Source organism: Scyliorhinus canicula, chromosome 14, assembly GCF_902713615.1.
Source record: "Scyliorhinus canicula chromosome 14, sScyCan1.1, whole genome shotgun sequence".
In the NCBI taxonomy this organism is placed as follows: Eukaryota; Metazoa; Chordata; class Chondrichthyes; order Carcharhiniformes; family Scyliorhinidae; genus Scyliorhinus; species Scyliorhinus canicula.
In genome coordinates, this window is record NC_052159.1 from 153,956,915 (window position 1) to 153,979,492 (window position 22,578).

Here is a 22,578-nt window from a genome sequence, read left to right on the forward strand (position 1 = left end):
AGCACGTTCTGAACAGTTGCAGCATAAGTAGAGCCAACTTGCTTTTTCTTCAAAAAGTGTTTGTTGCTTACTAATAGATCATATCCCTTATTTCTGGATCTTTTAATCTTTAAGCCTGCATTAAAACACAGTACACTCTTGTCCAGTAATTGATGTAGAATAATATTTCCAAGGAAGTTTCCCATAGGGGGAGAAAATGGGTATTTTAGTCGAGAAACCTGTAAGTTAGAAGTTTTATAATAGTGGATATTTGGTGCCAATGATGGGCAACAAAAGCATTCCTCCAAATCAGCCGGGAGTCCAAATCAGATTCACTGAAGCTGAAATTTTGTGTGTTTGACTCCCATTTGTTGGTTATTTCCTGGTTTTATCAGATTGCTGAAAAGGTTCTTGCTTTGCATCGCATTGTACACTGTGTATGGAACTGACTCGTAGCCTTCAGTTACGTGAAGGTGAAGAACATTGAAATAACGAATGCCCATATTTTAATATAATTAGAAATCTTAAAGCAGCTGAAATCTATCCAAAGAATTAATTTTAAATTTGGATACATTTTTTCCCCCACATGAAATGCCACAGATTCCAAACAGGGGTGAACTTCCTCAGTTATTCCATGCACATCAGTTTAGTCATAATGATAATTTTCCACTGCTTTCATCAAAGCTTCTATATTGCTTATGCAGCTGTGTAGAGCTTGCATGCCTTCTTCTCGATTCACTAAGGACATCAGTGTTTAAATTTGCCCGGATACCCGTCAAACTTAGAAGTTATTTCTGGCAGTGCATCATTACAAATAGTTTTCTTCCCACCCCACCCTTGCCCCGTTGTGCTCAATTGGATCACACTCCTAATTTGAAAAAGCAAGAAAATGAGTGTTTGTATTTGTCAGGTGCATCTCACTGACAATGGATTGCAATAGGTTCCTGACTAAGCTGTTAGTTTGGGTTTCTGATGCAGAACATTTTCACAGATATGCATAATTTAAATTTACCTTGTAAATATTTAGTCCTGAATCCAGAAGCTTAATGGTGTGTTTCAACCACCTTGAGAAAGTTAACCTTTTGTAATCATGTGAGGACAATACTGATTAAGTTGAAAGCTGTGAAAGTCTTACCTACATCTTTGGTGTTTCCTTTGTTTTGTGTTTAAGACTGCCTGTTTCTGTCATTGCAATGCAAAACTAATGCTAGCACTGTTTGTTGGCTTGTTATACTGACCTACCCTCTTCCCCTGTGGTATGTCTTTCAACTAACTTTTGTTCAACCTGCTAACCCTGTCCTTTATCGAAGTGAGTGGAAGCTTTACCCATCTGTCGTGACTTCAATTCGGGCCACTGTTCTTGCCTAAACTGCTGCTTTCTGAAACATGGGAAAGGTATGCTATAGTGATTTGGCTAGGTGTGTGTGTGTGTGTGTTTCATTTTTAAACAACGGAGAGAGCTGCTGCTATTATGCTTGCCATATTCATAATGTTTTATTCTGTAATTATGTTGACGAGCTGGCTGTAAAGTGAAACTATATGAAGTGATCAGTGTAATCAAATCATCACATCCCTAATAACTGCCTGCATGAACTTGAAAGCTTTAGACGGCTCCTGTATGTATTTGCAATCTGGTTATGAGAATATTTCATTGGCTGTGTTTTTTTTTAAATGATGACTGAACAATCCAGTTTCTTGCATTGCTGTTTTAACTTTGTTTAAGCAAAGCTTGGCGGTTAATTGTCAGTTAACTGTTGCATTCTCTCTGGTGACGCCACTACCAATCAAGAATCCCTTCTCATGCAGTATAAATTATTGCTCCCTTTACATATGGTATTCTTGCAAATTGTTCTGATGAGTGAAAGGTGAAATGCTTCGACAGCATCTCTCTCTTTTCATAAATACTCCAGTTCTGTTTTACCATATTGATATAGTTTTCATGTACTAGATTTTTTCAAGTACCAGAGAGACAAAACTGGAGGAACACAAGGCTCAGCATATTTATGAAGTGGCTGGCATGCATATTGTCTCTGCCAGTTTAACTGCCGATTATTCTTTATACATTTTGCTAGAAATGTTCAGAGTTAATAAAGCCCCAATGTTTCTATTTTACATTCAAAGGGTCTTTAAGCATTTGCAGATTAATAAATGGGGCAAATGTACAAAGCTTTACCCATGTAATCAATATAATTGGACAGGAATATTCTGAGGTTACCTATTTAGCGGCAATATTGGGGTAATTGTATTCTCAAATTCCAGATGTCGATTGCCTAATTGAGAACATTTTGTCATATTGCAAAATCTTTGGCAGTAGTAACTCTTTTTCCTCTATTATTCTCTAAAATAATAGAGAAAACCTCTACTATTTTCTCCAGTCCAACGTTAATGTTGCGCAAAATGTTAGTAATTCTGCTCTTTATGACTTCAGCTTCTATGGTAGTCCATTGTTAGCAGTGATCATTTTGTTTTTCTTTGTGACTCCATGATGTGAATCTCCTGATGTGGCTCTGATTCTGAGTTTGGGCTGGGTTTTTTTGAGCAAGAGATATTTGTGTCTAACCCCTAGGTTTATAATGAATTGAGACAGTCACAGCCATACGTACACCATGCATAACTTAGTTTGCAGCTTCTTCAACTTATTCTGCATTCTACTGATTTCAAGACATTCCGATCCCTTTTCAAAATCTTGTATTGCAGCTAATGGGGCACCTAACTGTAAAAAACATACACACGAGTAACTATGAAAACAATTTAACTCTTAACTATATGTGGTGTTTGCTTCGGTTTCCAGACCCAGAAGTTGGATCTCTGGTGTTAGAATGTCGGACTATTTCTGTACAGCAATCTGGATTGTATTTCTAGAGGTGTTTGCCACCTGCAAAACCTCCTTTGGACTGAAAACAAATTTTCTTCAGACTTCAATAAATGGGCCTAGTAATCCAGAATTGCTACTTGCATTTAAAACTATTGAACTATCTGATGTTTAAATTCAATTTAAAACAATGTAAGTAAGAGCAAAATGGGCATTGGGTGCTAAAATAAATGAATCGTCATGTAACTCAAAATTAAGCAACTTTGAATTGCAAGAACAAACAGTACTTTGTTTCCTTAGACTCTCATCAAAGTCAGATGCTTTGCCAATGAATGGCTTAAGGACCTGCAACAATATCTGGTTGGTGATGTAACTGAAGGTTGAAAGGATTCAGATTTTCTGCAGGACATGGTTGGTTACTGTGTTGAGGGAGGATTGGGAGTGCGGAAGGGTGAGTGTCTGTAGAAGGACGCAGGCAAGAATTCCGTCATAGAAAGGCAAACGCGCACACAAGTATTCTGCAATTTCACCCAAAGTGCCTGTGGATATCGGCAAACATTTGTGTAGACTTAGAGCTGATTAAGTGGGTGAGACAGAATCTCTGGGGTGGATCCGTGCCAGCGTAGGGTTTTGATGAGCCAGGTGGCTACCAACCTGCAGGAACAAAAATGTGATTGTGAGAGAGGCTGGGCAAAATCTGGGCTGGTTCATTCACAATGTTGGGATCTGGAGTGTATTACTTTATATAGCATCTTTTGAAGTAGTAAAATGGCCCAAGACTCTTCCCAGGAGTGTTATTAGTTAAATTTTGAATACTCAGCCATTTGAGGGGATATTAGAAAGGTGGACTAAGGTTTGGGTCAAAGAGAGGTTTTGAGGAGCACCGAATGGTGGAGAGAGACTAGGGATCTCAGAAGGAAGGTGTGGCCTCCAAGGGGGAGCAATTAAAAATCTAGGATGCGCAGGGTTCCATAATTGGAGCAGTGCAGAGATCTCTGAAGGCAGTCAGGCTGCAGGAGTTGAGGCAACACCTGAGCCACAGAGGCATGACCAAAGGTAGTCTGAAGAAGGGAGCAGTCGGCTCGGTGCACAGGTGCAATTCGGTTGACACCTCTTATATTCTGTCCTTGTTTTTGTATTTCCAAATTCCCATGTGCACATTTATGACAGAAACTGGCAAATAAGCTTGCTGAGTTGTTATGACATCCAACGACCAGCGGTCAATTTCAATGTTTGAACTTGCCTCATTACATATTTGCAGATTTGAGAAATAGAGGGAAACAATAGAGCGAGACAATGAATTAAACGTTGAAAGTTAAAGAAATAAATGTATAACTAGAATTATTTCATTGGTCAGTAAGTTCATGGTGATAGTCAACAAATTCAGTTTAATTTAGTATTTAGGTTTGATATTGAGAACGAGAGGAATAGATTTTGATGAGTGGACCAATTCAAAGATGGACAATTCATCAATTTAATAGTTAATTAGGATAGATTACCTAATCTAGCCCTTTGACCATGCTTTTGATCATCTGTCCTAACTTCCCCAATAGCTTCAGAAAGTGCTGGGAAAGCTCAGCAGTTCTGGCAGAATCAGCGGAGAGAGAAACACAGTTAACATTGCGAGTCCAGTATGACTTCAGAACATTCTGAAGAAGATTGATCTGATTGTGGTCTCAACTCCACTTTTTAGTCCCATAACTCCCTCGTCAACCAAGAAACTAACTCGGCCTTGAAAATATTTGATTGCCGGTCTCCACCTCTCTCTGGAGAAGAGAATTCCACAGCTCAACGAGAGAAGAAATTTCTCCTTATAGAGCTTTTACAGCACAGGAAGAGGCCCTTTGGCCCATCATGTACATGCCAGCACCAATTTACACCTCATTTTCCAGCACGTGGTTTGTAGCCTTGTATGCTCTGGCAGTTCAGATGCTCCTCTAATTACTTCTTAAATGTTGAGGGGTCCCACCTCCACCGCCCCTTTCAGGCAGTGAGTTCCAGATTCCCACCACCCTCTGGGTGAAAAGGTTTTCCTCACATCTATAAACCTCCTGCCAATTTATCTTTGATCTATGCTCCCTGCTTATTGGCCCCTCCACTAAGGGGAAACGTTTCTTCCTATCCATCCTATCTTTGCCCCTCATAATTTTATACACATCAATCAGGTCCGGTCTCTCTGCTCTAAAGAAAACAACTCCAGCCTAACCAGCCTCTCTTGATTGCTGAAATGCTCCAGCCCAGGCAACATGTTGGTGAATTCCGTCTGCACTCTCTTGAGTGCAATCATTTGCTTCCTATAGTGTCTTAAATGGGAGACCCCTTATTTTTAAACCGTGCACACCCAGTCCTAAATCTCTGCCACAAGGAATTGCACAGTAAGAAGTCTTACAACACCAGATTAAAGTCCAGCATGTTTGTTTCAAACACGAGCTTTCGGAGCGCAGCTCCTTCCTCGGGTGAATGGAGCAGTGCTCCGAAAGCTAGTGTTTGAAACAAACATGTTGGACTTTAACCTGGTGTTGTAAGACTTCTTACTGTGCTCACCCCAGTCCAACGCTGGCATCTCCACAACAAGGAATAGCATCCTCAGCATCCACCCTGTCACATCTCCTCAGGATCTTGTATGTTTCAGTAAAATTATCTGTAATTCTTCTAAACACCGACTGTTCAACTTTTCCTCATAGGACAACCCCTTCATCTCAGGAATCAGTGGAGCGAACCTTTTCTGATCTGCCCTTCTCAAGGAAGGAGACTAGAACTGTACACTGTACCCCAAATGTGGTCTCGACAATGCCCTGTACAGCTGGAACAAAACTTCCCTACTTTTATATAATAATCTTTATTGTCACAAGTAGGCTTCCATTAATGGCAATGCAGTTACTGTGAGAATCCCCTTGTCGCCACATTCCGGCGCCTGTTCGGGTACACTGAGGGAGAATTCAGAATGTCCAATTCACCTAACAGCCCGTCTTTCACACTGTGCTACCGTCAGGGCCGGCTCAAGGCACCGGCAACTCGGGCAGTCGCCCGGGGCGCCATGTGCTAGGGGGCGCCAGAGACTCTGGTCCCGCGCATGCGCAGTTGGGCCGGTGCCAACCAGCGCATGCACGGTGGCCACCCTCCCCCCCCCCCCCCCTCTCGGCCTCCCCCCCTCGCCCCCCCCCCCCCCCCCCCCCCCTTGACCCCCCCCCCCCCCAAGGGCGCCGAAGTTCAGCTTACCCGGGGCGCCAGCAACCCTAGGGCCGGCGCTGGCTACCGTGCTGCCTGTATTCCATTACCCTGGCAATGCATTGGCGCTGTGCTTTTCACCTATTGAAATTACATGCACAATCTAACGTCCATACTACATGTGACCAGCTCTTCCCACTCCCAGTAAGCACATGTTATCTTGTGAAAAGTTCAGTTGTTGGCACAAAGTCGTGCTGCAGAATTAATTATAGACATTATATTTGCACATCTCCGTACCACTGCCACCTACTTACAGCCTGCAGTTGTACAAATTCTGTAGGGTTCAGTGACTTATCTGATATAGAAATTTATACTTGTGTTGAAGAAAAGAAAACAATTAAAAGTCTTGGTGATGTTGCTTTTGCATTAGTATGTCATTTGCTTTTTACTCGGGGGGGGGGGGGGGGGATAGATTTGGCTATTTTTGTTCTTCATTCCTTCATGTGATGTGGTGGGTATTGTGGCAAGTCCAGCACTTCCTGCTCATCCCTAATTGCCCTTGAGTGGCTTTCTAGGACACTCCAGAAGGTGTTTAAGAGTCATTGCTGTGGGTCTGGAGTCACGTGTAAGCCAGGCCAGATAAGGATGGCAGATCTCCTTGCCTCAAGGATATTTCGTGAATCGGACGGGTTTTTGCAACATTCAATAACAGTTGTCACCATTACTAATTGAGCGTGGCCAATCCACCTATCCAGCCCATCTTTTGGGTTGTGGGGGTGAAACCCACGCAGACTCTGGGAGAACGTGCAAACTCCACACAGACAGTGACCCAGGGCCGGGATTTGAACCCAGGTCCTCAGCGCCGTAGGCAGCAATACTAACCACTGTACCATTTGCTGCCCTATGGTCACCATTACTAAGACTACCTTTACATTCCAGATTAATTAATTGTATTTAAATTCCACCAGTTGCCATGGTGGCATTTGAACCTGTGTCCCCAGAGCATTCAGCCTGGGTCTCTGGATTACTGGGTCAGAGACATTAGCACAACATCAATTGAATAGCCCCCTCCGAAAAGAGCATGTCCGGTGATGGTTTATAGAACTACACTGGCTGCACACACACAGTATCACATGAAGTTACACCATTGTTCCCAACTACCTATGTGTCCTGAACTCTGAGATGCCCCTTTTCTCAAACAACATCCAATATTATATAACTCCTGAGCTAAATCCAACAGATAATTACCATGCCCAGGTTATTTGTCCATGTTTTGGAAAACTGTCTTCAGTTTCAGCAAAGTCGTAGTCTTAATTCAAGTTTTGGGTTTTAAGCAGCCGCCCTTTTAGCGATATCTTGTTTGCAGGGGAGATTGATTTTGCAGCTGGAATGGTAGCTGCTGCTACTGTGTCCCTTTCTCCAGTTATGCTATGGGTGTCTAATTCTTTGCCTTTGATGTTACCCACCCTGTGGACCGGCTTTTAGCATTAACGTGCCAATTCCCTTATCTCACCACTTTGAAGTTACCTTTCCTGCACCCCATTGTTCTCTTAGTCATATAGGTAAACACTTGCTTTTCCAGTATAACTTTTTTTTTAAAAGTAGGGTGCTCTTTCTAAGGGTCGGTGCAGGCTCGATGGGCCGAATGGCCTCCTGCACTGTAAATTCTATGAAAACACACCTTCAGACAGCTGCCTTTATCAATTCCCCTTATTTTATTTCATCCCAGTTTAATTTTTTAATCTTTATTTTCCCCAATTCTTAACACCAACAATTAAGAGTGCGATCACTCTGTAGAGAAATAAAAATTAACTGAGAAGAAGGACCCAGTTCATTTGAAGGAAGTCGAATCTGCTAACTGGCTACAACAGTGACTTGGATTGTGATTATGCATTTTCATCAACTGCCTCATTGGGCCTTAATTTTTCAGATGGTGGAGTCTTACTGCCTGCCATCCAAATAGTTGGCAGGGAACACATCCCTGCCGACTCTTGTCGTGCGGCCATTTCATACTTGAATGAATGTTAAGTGACTGCAGGTCCGACTTCTACCTGGCGCTTAGGATGAAATCCTACCACTTGGATTATCGGGCAGCTCTCCAGCCCCTGTAGTGACAGCGCTGCAGTGGGCAGAAGAAGAAATGCTGGAGCCCACGTCCGGGCACCAGTGGCCCAGGTATGTTCAAGGGGTCCTCGGGTGGGGGGAGGACCACAACTGGGGTCCTGCGGAAGAGGGGGGTCCAGAGGCCCCCAGACCTGAAAGGAGGGTTGGGCAACTGACTCTTGAAATGGGCTTCTGATGGATATGCCACCCACAATGCAGCTCTTTTGTTTTCAACCTTCTCCCATGCAAGTTCAATCCTCCTGCCAGCCTTAAAATTGAGGTTGGGTGACAAACAGCCCTTATGGCCAGTAAGCTTTAATTGGGGCAAGGGTTGGCTTCCTGTCCAAGGCTCGTCTACCCCAGCATAAAATGACTGCATGGTCGGGGTGGGCAGGAAGGAAACCCATCCCTTTAATTTCTCTCGCTCGTGCTCTCTCTCTCTCCCTCGTGTGTGCTGTCTCGCCCTCCATCTCCCTCTCCCTGTCCCTCTCCCCCTCTCTCTTTCTTGCCCCCCCCCTTCCCAAACCTACCAGTGGGGAAGTATAAAGTTGTGGCCTTGGGGATTTGTTTCAAACATCACAGACCTATCTCTGAAAGACGCTGCTGAAGGTTAGTAATAGGATCTTCCTTGTGGCTGTGTACATATGGTACCCCTGAGCGTAACAGTGGGTTCTACCTTGTGAGGTTGAGAAGTACTGAGCAGTGTCACAAAATTGAATAGCTTTTAAAGTCGCCCTTTATCTTTTCCCGTCTCATCTACCAATACAGTGGGAGCCCACGGGTGTAATGAAAAATAGAACGGATCTCGTCCTTGTACAGACCAGGAAATGTCAAATATTGTAGATAATAAAAAGCTGCTCTCATCAGTCTTCATGGGGCTTTTAATATGGTGTCTAATATGGAAATCCATTAAGAAGTTGGAATTATGAGAGGGCATGACCAGAACTTGAGGGGAAAAGAATTTTTCTGGAACGTGTGCTCTGGATTTGGGATTTTGCATTTCTCAGAGAATACTCTGCCCATTGTGACATTTAATAAGGTTCAGGCAGCGTAACCAAGTCACATCATCTGCTTTGGACATTTCTGGAAGAACTGATGTATCCTGTCAGTCCTATAGTGGTAAACTCACTTGAAAAGTTAGATTTTCATTCGCATTTTGAGGAGTAAAGTTGACGGTGGATGTCCCGATTCGTGTGGTTCTTAAAACACTGAGACGATGATAAAACTATTAATTGGAAGATTTGTTTTATTTATTCATGGGATGTTGGTCTTGCTGACTAGGCCTTGCGTTGGTTGTGCTTTACCTCCTTGCCCTCGACGGTGAGCTGTCGTCTTCGGCCATTGCGATCCTTGTGGATTATACGCTTGTGGTAGAGGTTTTGATACAACTGAGTGACTTGCTGAGCTGTTTTGGAGAGCAGTTAGGAGTCAACTGCATTGCTCTGGATGGATCTAGAGTAAGGATAAGAACCGCAAATATCCCTGAAGTGAACTGGATGGGTTTTACAATGGAGCTTTTTATTCCGGAGTTATTTAAGTCATTGAATTTAAATCCCCCTCCGCTGCCGTGCTGGGATTTGAACCTGTTGCTCTGGATGATTAGTCCGGTAGCATAACCGCTATACCATGCCCATTAAGCAGCACCTTGCCCATTTGTTAATTAAAATGCATATCTCTGGGTTTACCTGCTTCCTACCTTTAGTGTGGATATAGTTATTTGGGACCATGTTGATCCAAGGACAAAGAACAGATTGGGCTCACTTCTCTCTGCAGCGCAACTGAGTCATATCCCTGGTATTGCTTGTGCTGTACAAGGTGTGAACTTTAACATTTCACCTTCAAGGTTGAAACATGTTGGGTATGTATTAGCAGAGCTGGTACGTGCAAGATCCAGAACTGAATTTGCGGCAAATGAATCGGCCTTCTGGTGACCGGAACTTCTTGCTTTCATCGTGACCTGAATTAAACAGCTTGGAGTGAATAATTTGGGTATCTGGCTTTGCACTTGAGTAGCCCATCTGTTGCAAGCTTGCCTTGTGGGGCCTCCTACCAGGCTGAAAGTGCATGTGGCAATAAATTGATCCCAAAGTTCAAAAGTAGTACTTTGGTACCAGATCATTAAAAATTCATACAGGAACAACATTGATCGGAAGATATACCTCGGCAATTTAACGCAGTACAAATTACAATAAGCTGTACAGTGACACAGGAGTAGGCAGCCATTTGCCCCTCAACCCTGTTCTGCATACAGTTGGATCATGGCTGATCTGTATCTCCACCTTGGTCCCATGACCCTTAATCTCCTCACCCAACAAAAATCTAACATCTGCAACTTGGAGATTTTCAATTGGCCTCCAGCCTCAGCAGCGTTCTGCGAGAGAGCCTTCCAGATTTCCATATCCCTTTGTGTAAAGACGTGCTTCCTGAAATTGCCCCTGAACCAATCTAGATTCTTTCTCATCCCCCCTCCCCCCCCCCCCACACACACACACACACACACACAATTTGGACTACTTCCACCTGAGGAAATAATTTCTCCCTATCGATCCTGATCGTCTGAGAAAGTTCAATTCAATCACTTTTGTTTTGGTATGGATTCCTTCGAGGTTGTTGGCGAGGCCGGAATTTACTGTCCATCCCTGGTTGCTCTTGAGAAGGTGGTGCTTTCTTGAACTGCTGCAGTCCATGTGGTGTAGATACACCCAAAATAGTGGCGCAGTGGTTAACGCTGCTGCCTCACGACGCCGAGGACCTGGATTCAATCCCAACCCCAGGTCCGTGTGGAGTTTGCACAATGGATTGGATTGGTTTATTGTCACTTGTACCGAGGTGCAGTGAAAAGTATTTTTCTGAGACAGCTCAACAGATCATTAAGTACATGAAAATAAAAGAAAAGAAAAAGAAAATGCATTCTCCCCATATCTGCGTGGTTCTCCCCCAACAGCCCAAAGATGTGCAGGTTGGTTGATTGACCACACTAAATTGTCCCTTAATTGGAAAACAAAATTCCCTTTGAAATAAAGGCCACATTGCTGTTAGGGAGGGAGTTCCAGGATTTTGATCCAGCGACATTGAAGAAATTGCGATATGGTTCTGACAGGATGGTGCATGACTTGGAAAAGGAACCTGCAAATTCTCATAGAATTTACAGAGCAGAAGGAGGCCATTCGGCCCATCGAGTCTGCACCGGCTCTTGGAAAGAGCACCCTACCCAAGGTCAACGCCTCCACCCTATTCCCATAACCCAGTAACCCCACCCAACACTCAGGGCGATTTTGGACACTAAGGGCAATTTAGCAGGGCCAATCCACCTAACCTGCACATCTTTGTGACTGTGGGAGGAAACCGGAGCACCCGGAGGAAACCCACGCAGACACGGGGAGGATGTGCAGACTCCGCACAGACAGCGACCCAAGCCGGAATCGAACCTGGGACCCTGGAGCTGTGAAGCAGTTATGCTATCCACAATGCTACCGTGCTGCCCCAAATGGCGGTGTTCACATGTGACTGCTGCCCTCGTCCTTCTAGATGGTAGATAGGACACAGGAGCAGAAGTAGGCCATTCGGTCATTGAGTCTGCTCTGCCATTCAATATAATGGCTGATCTGATATAATCTTCAACTCCACTTTCCTGCCTTATCCCCATAACCCCCGATTCCCTTACTGATTAAAAATGTCTATCTTAGCCTTGAACTTACTTAACAACCCAGCCTCTACGGCTCTCTGTGGCAGAGTTCCACAGATTTACTACCCTCTGAGAAAATAAATTCCTCCTAATCTCTGCCTTCCTCTGAGATGATGCCCTCTGGTCCTAGACTCTCCCACAAGGGGAAACAACCTCTCAGCATCGACCCTGTCAAACCCCCTGAGAATCCGATATGTCTCAATTAAGGTTACCTCTCATTCTTCTAAACCCCAATGAGCACAGGCCCAACCTACTCAACCTCTCCTCATAAAATCCCTCCACACCCGGGATCAACCTAGTGAACCTTCTCTGGACTGCCTCCAATGCCGGTATATCATTCCTTAGATAAGGGAACCAAAACTGTTCACAGTATTCCAGGTGTGCTCTAACTAGTGCCTTGTAAAATTTTAGCAGACCTCCCTATTTTTAAACTCCGTTCCCTTTGAAATAAAGGCCAACTTTCCAATTGCTTGCTGAACTTGCATGCTAGCTTTTTATGATTTATGCACGAAGACCCCCAAACTCCTCTGCTGACGTTTTCTGGCCGTTCTCCATTTAAATAATATTTAGTTCCTTTATTCTTCCTACAAAGTGCATAACTTCACATTTTCCTACATTGTATTCTGTCTGCCAAGTTTTTGCCCATCCATCTAACCTGTTGCTATCCCTCTGTAGGCTCCTTGTGTCATCCTCACCACTTGCCATCCCACCTATTTTTCTGTCATCCGCACACTTGGCTATTGTTCATTCACTTCCCTCGTCCAAGTTGTTAATATATATTGTGAATAATTGTGGCCCCAGCACTGATCCCTGTGGCACTCCAGTAGTTACAGATTGCCATCCTGAAAATGCCCCTCTTATCCTAACTCAGTCTTCTCTCAGTTAGCCAGTCCTCTATCCATGCTAATGCCACTCCTAACGCCATGGGCTCTTTTCTTATTCTTATTAAGTAGTCTTTTGTGTGGTTCCTTGTCGAACAACGTCATGTATTTGGAAAGTCTGTCAAGGGAACCTTGCTGAATTGCTGCAGAGCATGTTGCAGATGGTGTACACGACTACCACTGTGCATCAGTGGTGGAAGGAGTGAATGTTTTTAAGGTGGCGGATGGGGTGTTATCAAGCGGGCTGGTTTGTCCTGGTTGGTACTGAGCTTCGAGTTGGAGCTGCACAGACCCAGGCAAGTGGAGAGCATTCCATCAGATTCCTGACTTGTGCCCTGTTTACGGTGGACAGGCTTTGGGGAGTTGGGAAGTGAGATACTCACTGCAAAGATTTCTAGCCTCTGACCTGCTCTTGTAGCCCCAGTATTTACATGGCTAGTATTTACGTGGCTAGTCCAGTTCAGTTTCTGGTCAATGTTAACCTCTCCTTCCGCACCACATTCCTCCCCCCCCCCCCCCCCACCCCCACCACCTTCCTTGCTTTGTGCTAGGTATGACTCCAACCAGTGGCAGGTTTTGTCCCTGATTCCCATTGACTCCAGTTTTGTTAGGGCCCCTTGATGTCGAGGGCAGTTGCTCTCACCTCACCGAGATTCGCGAGAGTACAACCCTGTGCTACGCAACCTGTCCTCATAATTTAACTCTTTCACCCCTGTACACACTTGTCTACCTAACCAGGGCTCAAATCCAGTGTTTCCCAGTTATTTATTTGATTACTTTTTACCTAGAAGGAGTCAAGCATGCCTGTTGTTCCGTAATCTAATAGTTGAGCTGGGTGAGATTTCTTACCAAGGTACACTATTGTTGACTAGTGCCTAGCCAGTCTGGCTCAATAAAAGAACCTGTGGGGTAGACCCAGCACTGTATTCATGGGACTTTTGGCAGGCAGATCCAGATAACCCTACAGACCAGTTCCCAAAGACATGGTTTGGGGGGAAAAAAAGTAGTAGGAAACTTAGCCAAGCCCCACCCTGAGCTTCATGGTGTTTGGTGGTTAAGTTCCTGCAGTACATGTGTGAACCTGAGGCTTTGCGAATCTTGGCTGCTCCCAATTTTCAACTGTGATCTCCATGCTAAGATAAAGGAAGGTCAGTGAGCACTGGTAAGGATCCAGAATCTCTGCTTTTGTGGATTTCTCAAAACTGAGCCATAATCATCTTGATGGGTTTCCATTCACATCAACTAGGTACACCACCAGATCAAAGCAGAGGGCAGTCGATTTTTTTCAGCGCCCAGCGAACTGGAACTGAAACCATGTGAAGACGGACGATGTTCCTTGTTTCCCTGGTACCGTGCTCAGTCGGCATAACTGGACTAGTCTGTGCTACGATCATGTCTTCATTTGTGGACCCACCTGTCAAATTTGTTCAGACCCCAGCTGAAGATTTAAATTGGTGCATTTGCTGTCCTCCAGTTTGAGATTTTCAGATTGCAGCTCGGCACAAAATTAATATTCAGTGGTAGTTTCTAAATTTCTGGTAATGATCAGAATATATTTTCATGCAATACTTGCTCTTGCGGTCTCTGTAGCAACCTGCATGTTTTGTTTAAAGTGATCAGGACAATTTATTGATTTTTTTTTTATATAGGTCATTTCACGTCATTGCAAATACTTGCATAGCTGTGTTATGTTAAACCTTGTTAAATTCTTTTTCTTTTAAATATCTCTCAGGTCATACTGAAATAATGAACCAGAAGCACATGAATCCGCAGGACGTCTCTATGGAAACTCACGAACAGGCTTACTGTAAATACTATTCTCTTCCCTCCCAACCTGCATCTATATTAGGCTTACCACAGCCAGCATGCTAACCAAATTAAGAGAAATTCTATTTAGATTGAGGAAGAATACAAAATCGTGATGGGAAATGCATCATACACCTTAAGGATATAGATGAGTTTGGATGCATATTTAATATTCATATATCCTGTAAATAACCCTAGCACTATGACAAATGTTACAATCAAAGAAATGGTATATCTACTTTCTGATGTCTCATTTTGTGGAGATGTTTCACCATTACATTCTGTAAAGAGTGTGATGTGGTTATATTGTTAATCTGTTATGAGATCATTGTGTACAAAAACAAAAGCAGCACCCACAGGGTTGGAAGAATCGATTCAGACATTTACAGACAGGACTATACTCCATGGACAATTAAATCCCATTTTGAAAATTACAGAGTAAAACAAAATGGGTATTTAAATCTTCAGTAGTAGCCTAATTAATCACTGTGGGCGAAAAATAGCATTTGATCATCTTTAATTTTTTTTTAAACAGGAACAGTGACTTTAACGAACTACAATAATATATCAAGTAAACACGATGGGTATAGAGATCATATTAATCTCAAATTTGCACCGATATAATTTGCCTTCTCATAAGGTTTTATTTTGCATTCACGTTGTTTTTTTTTAATAAACAATTTTATTGAGGTAGTTTTTGGCTTTGTAAACAGTTACAGACATCAACAGAAAGAAAGCAAAAATGTGCAAACATCCACGGACATTCAATACTTCAATCGTAACATACTGCACAAGCCCGCTCCTCTCCGGGCTCCGGGTAGTACCGGTACTACCCGCAATTTTATCCCTCCTCTACTCTACTCTAACCCCCCCCCGCTGACGCTCACTCTCCCGCAAAGAAGTCAATAAATGGTTGCCACCTCCGGGCGAACCCCTGTACAGATCCCCTCAAGGCAAACATCATTTTTTCCATACCCAGGAAACTCGACATGTCCACAAGCTACAACTCAGTCTTCGGGGGCTTTGAGTCCCTCCACGCCAATAGTATTCGTCGCTGGGCTATCAGGGAAGCAAAGGCCAAAACATCGGCCTCTTCCTCCCCCTGGACTCCCAGGTCTTCCAAAACCCCAAAAATTTCCACCCCTGGACCCATTGCCACCCTTGTTTTTAGCACCTGGGACATGACGCCTGCAAATCCCTCCCAGTACCCCCTAAGCTTAGGGCATGCCCAAAACATGTGAACGTGGTTTGCTGGTCCTCCCGCGCACCTAGCGCATTTGTCCACTATCCCAAAGAATTTGCTCATCCGAGCCACCGTCATGTGGGCCCGGTGAACGACCTTAAATTGAATCAGCCCGAGCCTGGCACATGTCGCGGTCGAATTTACCCTACTCAGGGCCTCTGCCCACAGCCCGTCCTCCATTTCCCCGCCTAGCTCCTCCTCCCATTTAAGTTTCAGTTCCTCCGTCTGGGACCCTTCCTCCCTCATGAGCACCTTATAAATATCAGAGACTCTACCCTCCCCTTCTTCCCCCCCTAGAGACTATTCTGTCTTGGATCCCCATTGGTGGGAGGTGTGGGAAAGATGGGACCTGTCTACGAACAAAGTCCCACAATTGTAGATACCTAAAATCATTTCCCCTTACCAGCCCAAATTTCTCCTCCAAGCTCCTCAAACTCGCAAAGCTCTCTTCCAGGAACATATGCATTCACATTGTTGATGGTCGTCATGCCTTTGTTAACGAATGTGAGCACAGCGTGGAAGGATTGTCTTTCTTCCCAATGCAGTGTGCGGTTAGTTTTGGGTAGCTATAATCCTATATTGGCATCAGACTTTGGAGGATGGTTTAGTTTGCTTTGAGCGACTTATTTCAAAGTTTGAACCCTGTCTAAATCTTAAAATCAGTTTCTCAGCACCCGTCCCTGTAATTGCAAAGGGGGTAAGCAATGTGGAGCTGCAGAGGACATGGCTGGCCACAGAGTCGGGCGGGAAACGAGGCTGGGTCAGTCTGTCTTGCTGCGGCTACAGTTCAATTTGCCCAATGTATTTACTCTGTTACCAAAGATTCTTCCAACTCTGAAAGGTGTACCATATTATAAAATCATTTATAATGTAGAACATGATATATGTAACAGTGCCTAAAACAAAGGGGGGGGGGGACAATTATTCACAAGTATGTGCAAAAAGCGTATATTGTACCAAAATTGTATTGTGTGTTTTCTCATGTTAGCAAAGCAGACTGATTTAACTGGTGCGATTTGGCGAAAACATAGTTGGAGTATATGATGAGAGAAAAATTAACGTTTTTAAAAAAAAATATTCTTTTTTCTAACAAAAAGGCTCTTCCCAAATAAAATTGCACCCTAATTTCACTCCTTTAACCGGCAAAAGTGCAAAAGATGGGAGATGGTGATTTTATTTTTCTTTTAAACCAAATTATATCCTAAGACTGTAAACTCTTACCAAATTTATTGGTCCATTTTGCAAGTCACCTAATCCAATAGTGACTCTAATTGTAAGGTTTAGAAGAGGCTTTGAAGATAATTTTGCAACATAATTTTGTTGAATGTTTTGTGTAAAATATTAAGCATAGAAAATACACAAAGGTGGACTCCGTACTGTAGGATTACCTTTGGATCCAACCATCATGTTCATTTTAGTGCCAGTAGGGTAATCCGTAACCACAAAAAAAATCAGAATAAAATCACAAAAAGCAGACCTTAAAAGAAACGTTTATTTTTGTTTTTTTAATTATAGCCTATATTTAAGGAATGATTGTTTCAAGACTTAGCAAAGATTTTAGCTAGATCCATCCAGTGTAATGATTAGAAATTAGTAAATAGTTTGATTACGATCTTCATTGTGTTGAAAGTATATCCCTTTTTTGTAATAGGTTTATCTTTTTATAAGATTGATTTTCTGATATGAAATGTTTATGGTTTTCTAGTAGGATTGATCCTAAAGATAATGTGTATATTGATTTTTTTTTTCTTCTTATTGAGGGTTAGTAGTCATGTTTTTTTTTTAATCCTACACTTATGCTACACATATGGAGCTCAATTAATTACAAGTCGACTGAACCTATGGTTATACGTGGTAAGATACACCATTAACATATCGGAAATTATATCACAATGTGGCTTTCAGATGTCAGTGCAAGTTTCCCGTTGTGATTAGTTCAACAGCTATTACGTCATAATATATTTTTCGGGTGTGTGTTTCTTTTTTTTAAAGCTTTGTTTCCCAATTCCAAGTATACTCATTATTCCAGCAAAGTTACGTTTCTTGTCTTCTGTGCAGCAGCACAGTACTCTTCATCAATTTTATGATGTAATAGCAATAATTTCTGCTATGAAATAGTGTACTTGGCTTAAAGGCTTGTTGCACTATAGTAAAAACGCCTCCCTTTGTGGCCACAGCACTTATCCAGCGCACTTAGGTTATTTTTTTATGTTAAGGCTTCATACTCCACCCCGTAACAATCTTTCTTGCCTGATTAGAATTTTACTAAGAATTAGAACTTCAACGTGAAACAATTGTATGTCACAACAAATAGCATGATAACGTGTAACATTATGCATTTTCTTTGGGTTTTAAGAATAGATGAAGTTTTATGTTTTTTACATCAGTTTTCTAGCTTGACAACGTGGGCCATTTGACCTGAAGATATTGACTTGTAGTCATTTGCATACTGTCAGATGGCAAAATATTGATACAGTTTGAATATTTTCAAAAGGTGCACCCAAGGAACCATTTGGTTTCTGTGTTCCCTTTTAAATACAAAAAAGGGTTTGTTGTTCTGGAAGTGTTGCAACTGTCTTGGAGTTGGCAAGCAGCTGAAATATTTGATCCTGGTGATGTACAAATATGGATAACATATCTTGTTGCACTTATGTACATAGTAAATATGTAATAAAGCTGTCTTTATATTGTAAAATGAACAGCAGAGGTTTTTAAATAAAAACTAAATAATACTCCATCCAAAGCGTTCTCATGAGAGAGGCAGTTGTGTGTGAATTGTAACTGTTTACTGAAATATAATATATTTCCTATTGGAATATTTAGCAGTTAACACTTAAACTGTATTTTTAAAAGCTATATATGAAAATTGTATGCTGTCATTTTTATTTGTTCAGAAATGAGCATTCAAGCTTCTATTGGGGTGTACTAACCATAATTAATCTCTCATGCTTGTAGCTTTGAGCAAAGATAAAATATTCAAACCATATCATGAAAGCCTGACAGTCAAACAGCATCCCTCACTAGAACGGAACATTTTTAACCAAACTCTTAAGCAATCTGTGTTCCCTGATTTACAACTTACTGGATTGTAACAACGACATTTGGCCTAACACCACACTACGAGAGTCTGGATGTTTATAGTCAATTTTGTTGTGATGTCTGATATTCATTTTTCTGGTCTGAAAATGATCCATCAGTGTGTTAGGTTGGAAATAATTGCTCGCGTTGTTTCGGCGAACATACGCCTGGAAAGTTCAGATCAATGTTTTACAAAACCGGTTTGAACTTGTCTAGTGACAGCAGCCAAATATGTTTTCTAGCTGTGATTTCTTTTTTGGTGAATCTTTAGCAGATGAAGAATGTAATAGCTCCGCGTGTGCGCGCACACACAGGCAAGCACACGCATAGACGGAGCACAGTTGGTCATTCTCGTGCCATAGGCTTTAGTGATATGCCACTTTGCAATGAAATGATTTGTCTGTATACAGCTTCTCCATTTCCCAGGTATACCGTAACTGACTGGTTTTACTCTGTATTGCGGCCAGATTATACTGTTTATGCTTCAGTTATGTCATACGATAAATGAGATCCACTTGTTATGTTTCCGGAATACAACTATTTGTTTTATGACCATTGAGGGGAAAATAAAGAAATATTTGGGAACAAAGTGTTGTGTTATTTCAGAATTGTCGGTAATCAAATTCTACACGTGTCAATTCCTGCACGTATCCTAGAATGATACACGTCAGACTTTTTAATCATGCTTTACCTGCCAACTGTGTAGCAACACAAGGAATCCAAAGATATTTTTTTTAAAGTGGGTTAACTTTGGGAAAACTAAAAAGCAGAAAATGCTGGAAATACTCAGGAGGTCAGGCAGCTTGTGTGGAAAGGTTAAAGCTCATGAATTTAACTAATTGAAAATCCACTTTCATTGACGGTGTGAGAGTCCGACTGTTCAAAGTTTCATGTTGGTGACCTTTCACCATTACGGGGAGGATTTGGAGATTTAACAGCCTCTTAAGCAGGTATAGAGCCAGGGAATGGTCTGTAATAGGGCAAACAATGAGAGCATTCCAATGAAGAAAGGGGTGCTGGTGCATGCCAAAGGTGTGGTAATGGGTTAAGTAATGGAACAGAATTAGAACATAGAACGATACAGCGCAGTACAGGCCCTTCGGCCCTCAATGTTGCACCGACATGGAAAAAAAACTAAAGGCCATCTAACCTACACTATGCCCTTATCATCCATATGCTTATCCAATAAACTTTTAAATGCCCTCAATGTTGGCGAGTTCACTACTGTTGCAGGTAGGGCATTCCACGGCCTCACCACTCTTTGCGTAAAAAACCCACCTCTGACCTCTGTCCTATATCTATTACCCCTCAATTTAAGGCTATGTCCCCTCGTGATAGCCACCTCCATCCGCGGGAGAAGGCTCTCGCTGTCCACCCTATCTAACCCTCTGATCATTTTGTATGCCTCTATTAGGTCACCTCTTAACCTTCTTCTCTCTAACGAAAACAACCTCAAGTCCATCAGCCTTTCCAACAACCTCAAGTCCATCAGAATTGTTACCAGATAAAAGGAAACCCGATGGCCCGTTCTGTCTGCACCTGGCTCACCTAATGAACAGTTCATGGTGCCATCACCCATCTTTAGTCTCACCTTTTCATTTAACAGTCTCATGTGAATGCCTCAGTTGAACCTGTCTCCACCACACTCGCTGTGCATTCGCAGACCTTAACCACTCTTTTTGTATTGAAAAAGTTTTTCCTCATGTCGCTTTTACTTCTTTTGCCAATCATCTTAAATGTGCACCCCCTTGTTCTCAATCCTTTCAGTTTCTCCCTGTCCGCTTTGTCCAGATTCTTCAATTTTGAACGCCGCTATTAAACCTCCTCTTTGCTGTCTTTTTTTCCCAAGAAAAACAGTCCTAACTTCTGCAACCTGTCTTCATAACTGAAGTTTGCTCATCCCTGGAACCATTCTTGTGAATCTTCCCAAAGTGCGGCACCCAGAACCAGACACTACTCCAGCTGAGGGTGAATTGGTGTCTTATACAAGTTCAACATAACCTCCTTGTTCTTGTACTCTTTGCCCCTATTAATAATAATAATCTTTATTGTCACAAGTAGGCTGACATTAACACTGCAATGAAGTTACTGTGAGAAGCCCCAAGTCGCCGCATTCCGGTGCCTGTTCGGGTACACAGAGGGAGAATTCAGAATGTCCAACTCACCTAACAAGCACGTCTTTTGGGACTTGTGGGAGGAAACCGGAGCACCCGGAGGAAACCCACGCAGACACGGGGAGAACGTGCAGACTCCGCACAGTGACCCAAGTTGGGAATTGATCCAGGGGTCCTGGCGCTGTGGAGCAAGGTGCTAACCACTGTGCTACCATGCTGCCCTTAAGTAAGCTTCAAGTTACGGTATTATTTATTAAGCACTTTCTCAACCTCTCTTGACATCTTTAATGACTTATGCACATATACACCAAATCCCTCTGCTCTTCCACCCCCCCCCCCCCCTTAAAGTTGTACTCCTTATTTTATATTCGGCCCCCATGTTTTTACTACCAAAATGAACCACTTCACATTTCTCTGCATTGAACTTCATCTGCCACCTGTCTGCCCATTCCACCACCTTGTCTGTCCTTTTGAAGTTCTACGCGGTCCTCTGTTCACGATGCTTCCAGGTTTTGTATCACCTACAAATTTTGAAATTGGGCCTGTACAGCAAGGCCCAGGTCATTAATATATGTCAGGAAAAACAAATGGTCCCAACAATAATCCCTGGGGAATGCCACTAAAGACTGCCTTCCAGCCTGAAAAACGCCAATTAATCACTGTTTCCCGTCACTCAGCTAATTTCATATCCTGTGGCTGCTGTTTCTTTTATTCTTGTAGGTTTGCTCACAAGTCTGTTGTGCAGCATTGTATCGAGATGGCTGTAAATGGCAGCAGCTGTCTTTATTTTTTGAAGTTTTTTTATTTACTGCTGCTTCCTTAGACTGGATTTTGAAAACATTACACTTCTGGAAACACTTTTTGAGTTTCTGACTGCTTAGTGATAACCACTTTGATGAGTAACAGGTATTCTAAAGTAAGCGGATTTTAAAAAGAAAAGCAAATTTCAGGCAATGATTGAAAACAGAAAATACTGGAAATGGTCCATGGGTCAGACAACATAATCATATTTATTAGTGTCACAAGTAGGCTTACGTTAACACCGCAATGAAGTTACTGTGAAAAACCCGAGTCGCCACATTCTGGCGCCTGTTCGGGTACACTGAGGGAGAATTCAGAATGTCCAAATTACCCAACAGCACGTCTTTCGTGACTTGTGCGAGGAAACTGGAGCACACAGGGAGAACATGCAGACTCTGCACAGACAGTGATCCAAGCAGGGAATTGAACTTGGTACCTTGGAGCTATGAAGCAAGGTGCTAACCATCAACTGGAAAAGTTAACGGATGTGACCGGCTTTGAGAACGTGCAGGGGCAGGAGGAACAAAAAGGAGGATTTGTGATAGCGTGGAGGGTGAGCGGGATTAACTGGCAAAATAATGAAAGGGCGGCATGGTGGTTAGCACTGCTGCCTCATAGCATCAGTGACCCGGATTCAATTCCAGCCTTCAGTCACTGTGGAGTTTGTACGTTCTCCCTGTGTCTGCGTGGGCTTGCTCCGGTTTCCTCCCATAGTCCAAAGATGTACAGGGTAGGTGGATTGGTCATGCTAAATTGCCCCTTCGTGTCTAGGGATGTGCAGGTTAGGTTATGGGGTTGCAGGGATAGGGCGGTGGGTGGAGTGCTCAGTTGAATGGTCGGTGCAGACTCGATGGGCCGACTGGCTTTCTGCATTGTAGGGATTTTATGGTGAAAGAATAAATGTGTTG

The 22,578-nt window shown here is 42.9% G+C and overlaps 1 protein-coding gene across 9 annotated transcripts in view; it reads left to right on the forward strand.

Moving 5' to 3' along the window:
* Positions 1 to 15,406, forward strand: part of mbnl2 (muscleblind-like splicing regulator 2) — a 109,388-nt gene extending 93,982 nt beyond the window's left edge. For 8 of the 9 annotated variants that reach the window (XM_038818798.1, XM_038818794.1, XM_038818800.1 and 5 more), the window contains one exon: positions 14,361 to 15,406. In XM_038818798.1, coding sequence (XP_038674726.1) covers positions 14,361 to 14,500 — 140 coding nt within the window. In that variant the 3' untranslated portion in view covers positions 14,501 to 15,406. Of the gene's footprint in view, positions 1 to 1,289; positions 1,310 to 14,360 lie in introns of those variants that run through there. The other variant, XM_038818801.1, reaches the window with a different exon arrangement.
* Positions 15,407 to 22,578: the final 7,172 nt, after the last annotated feature.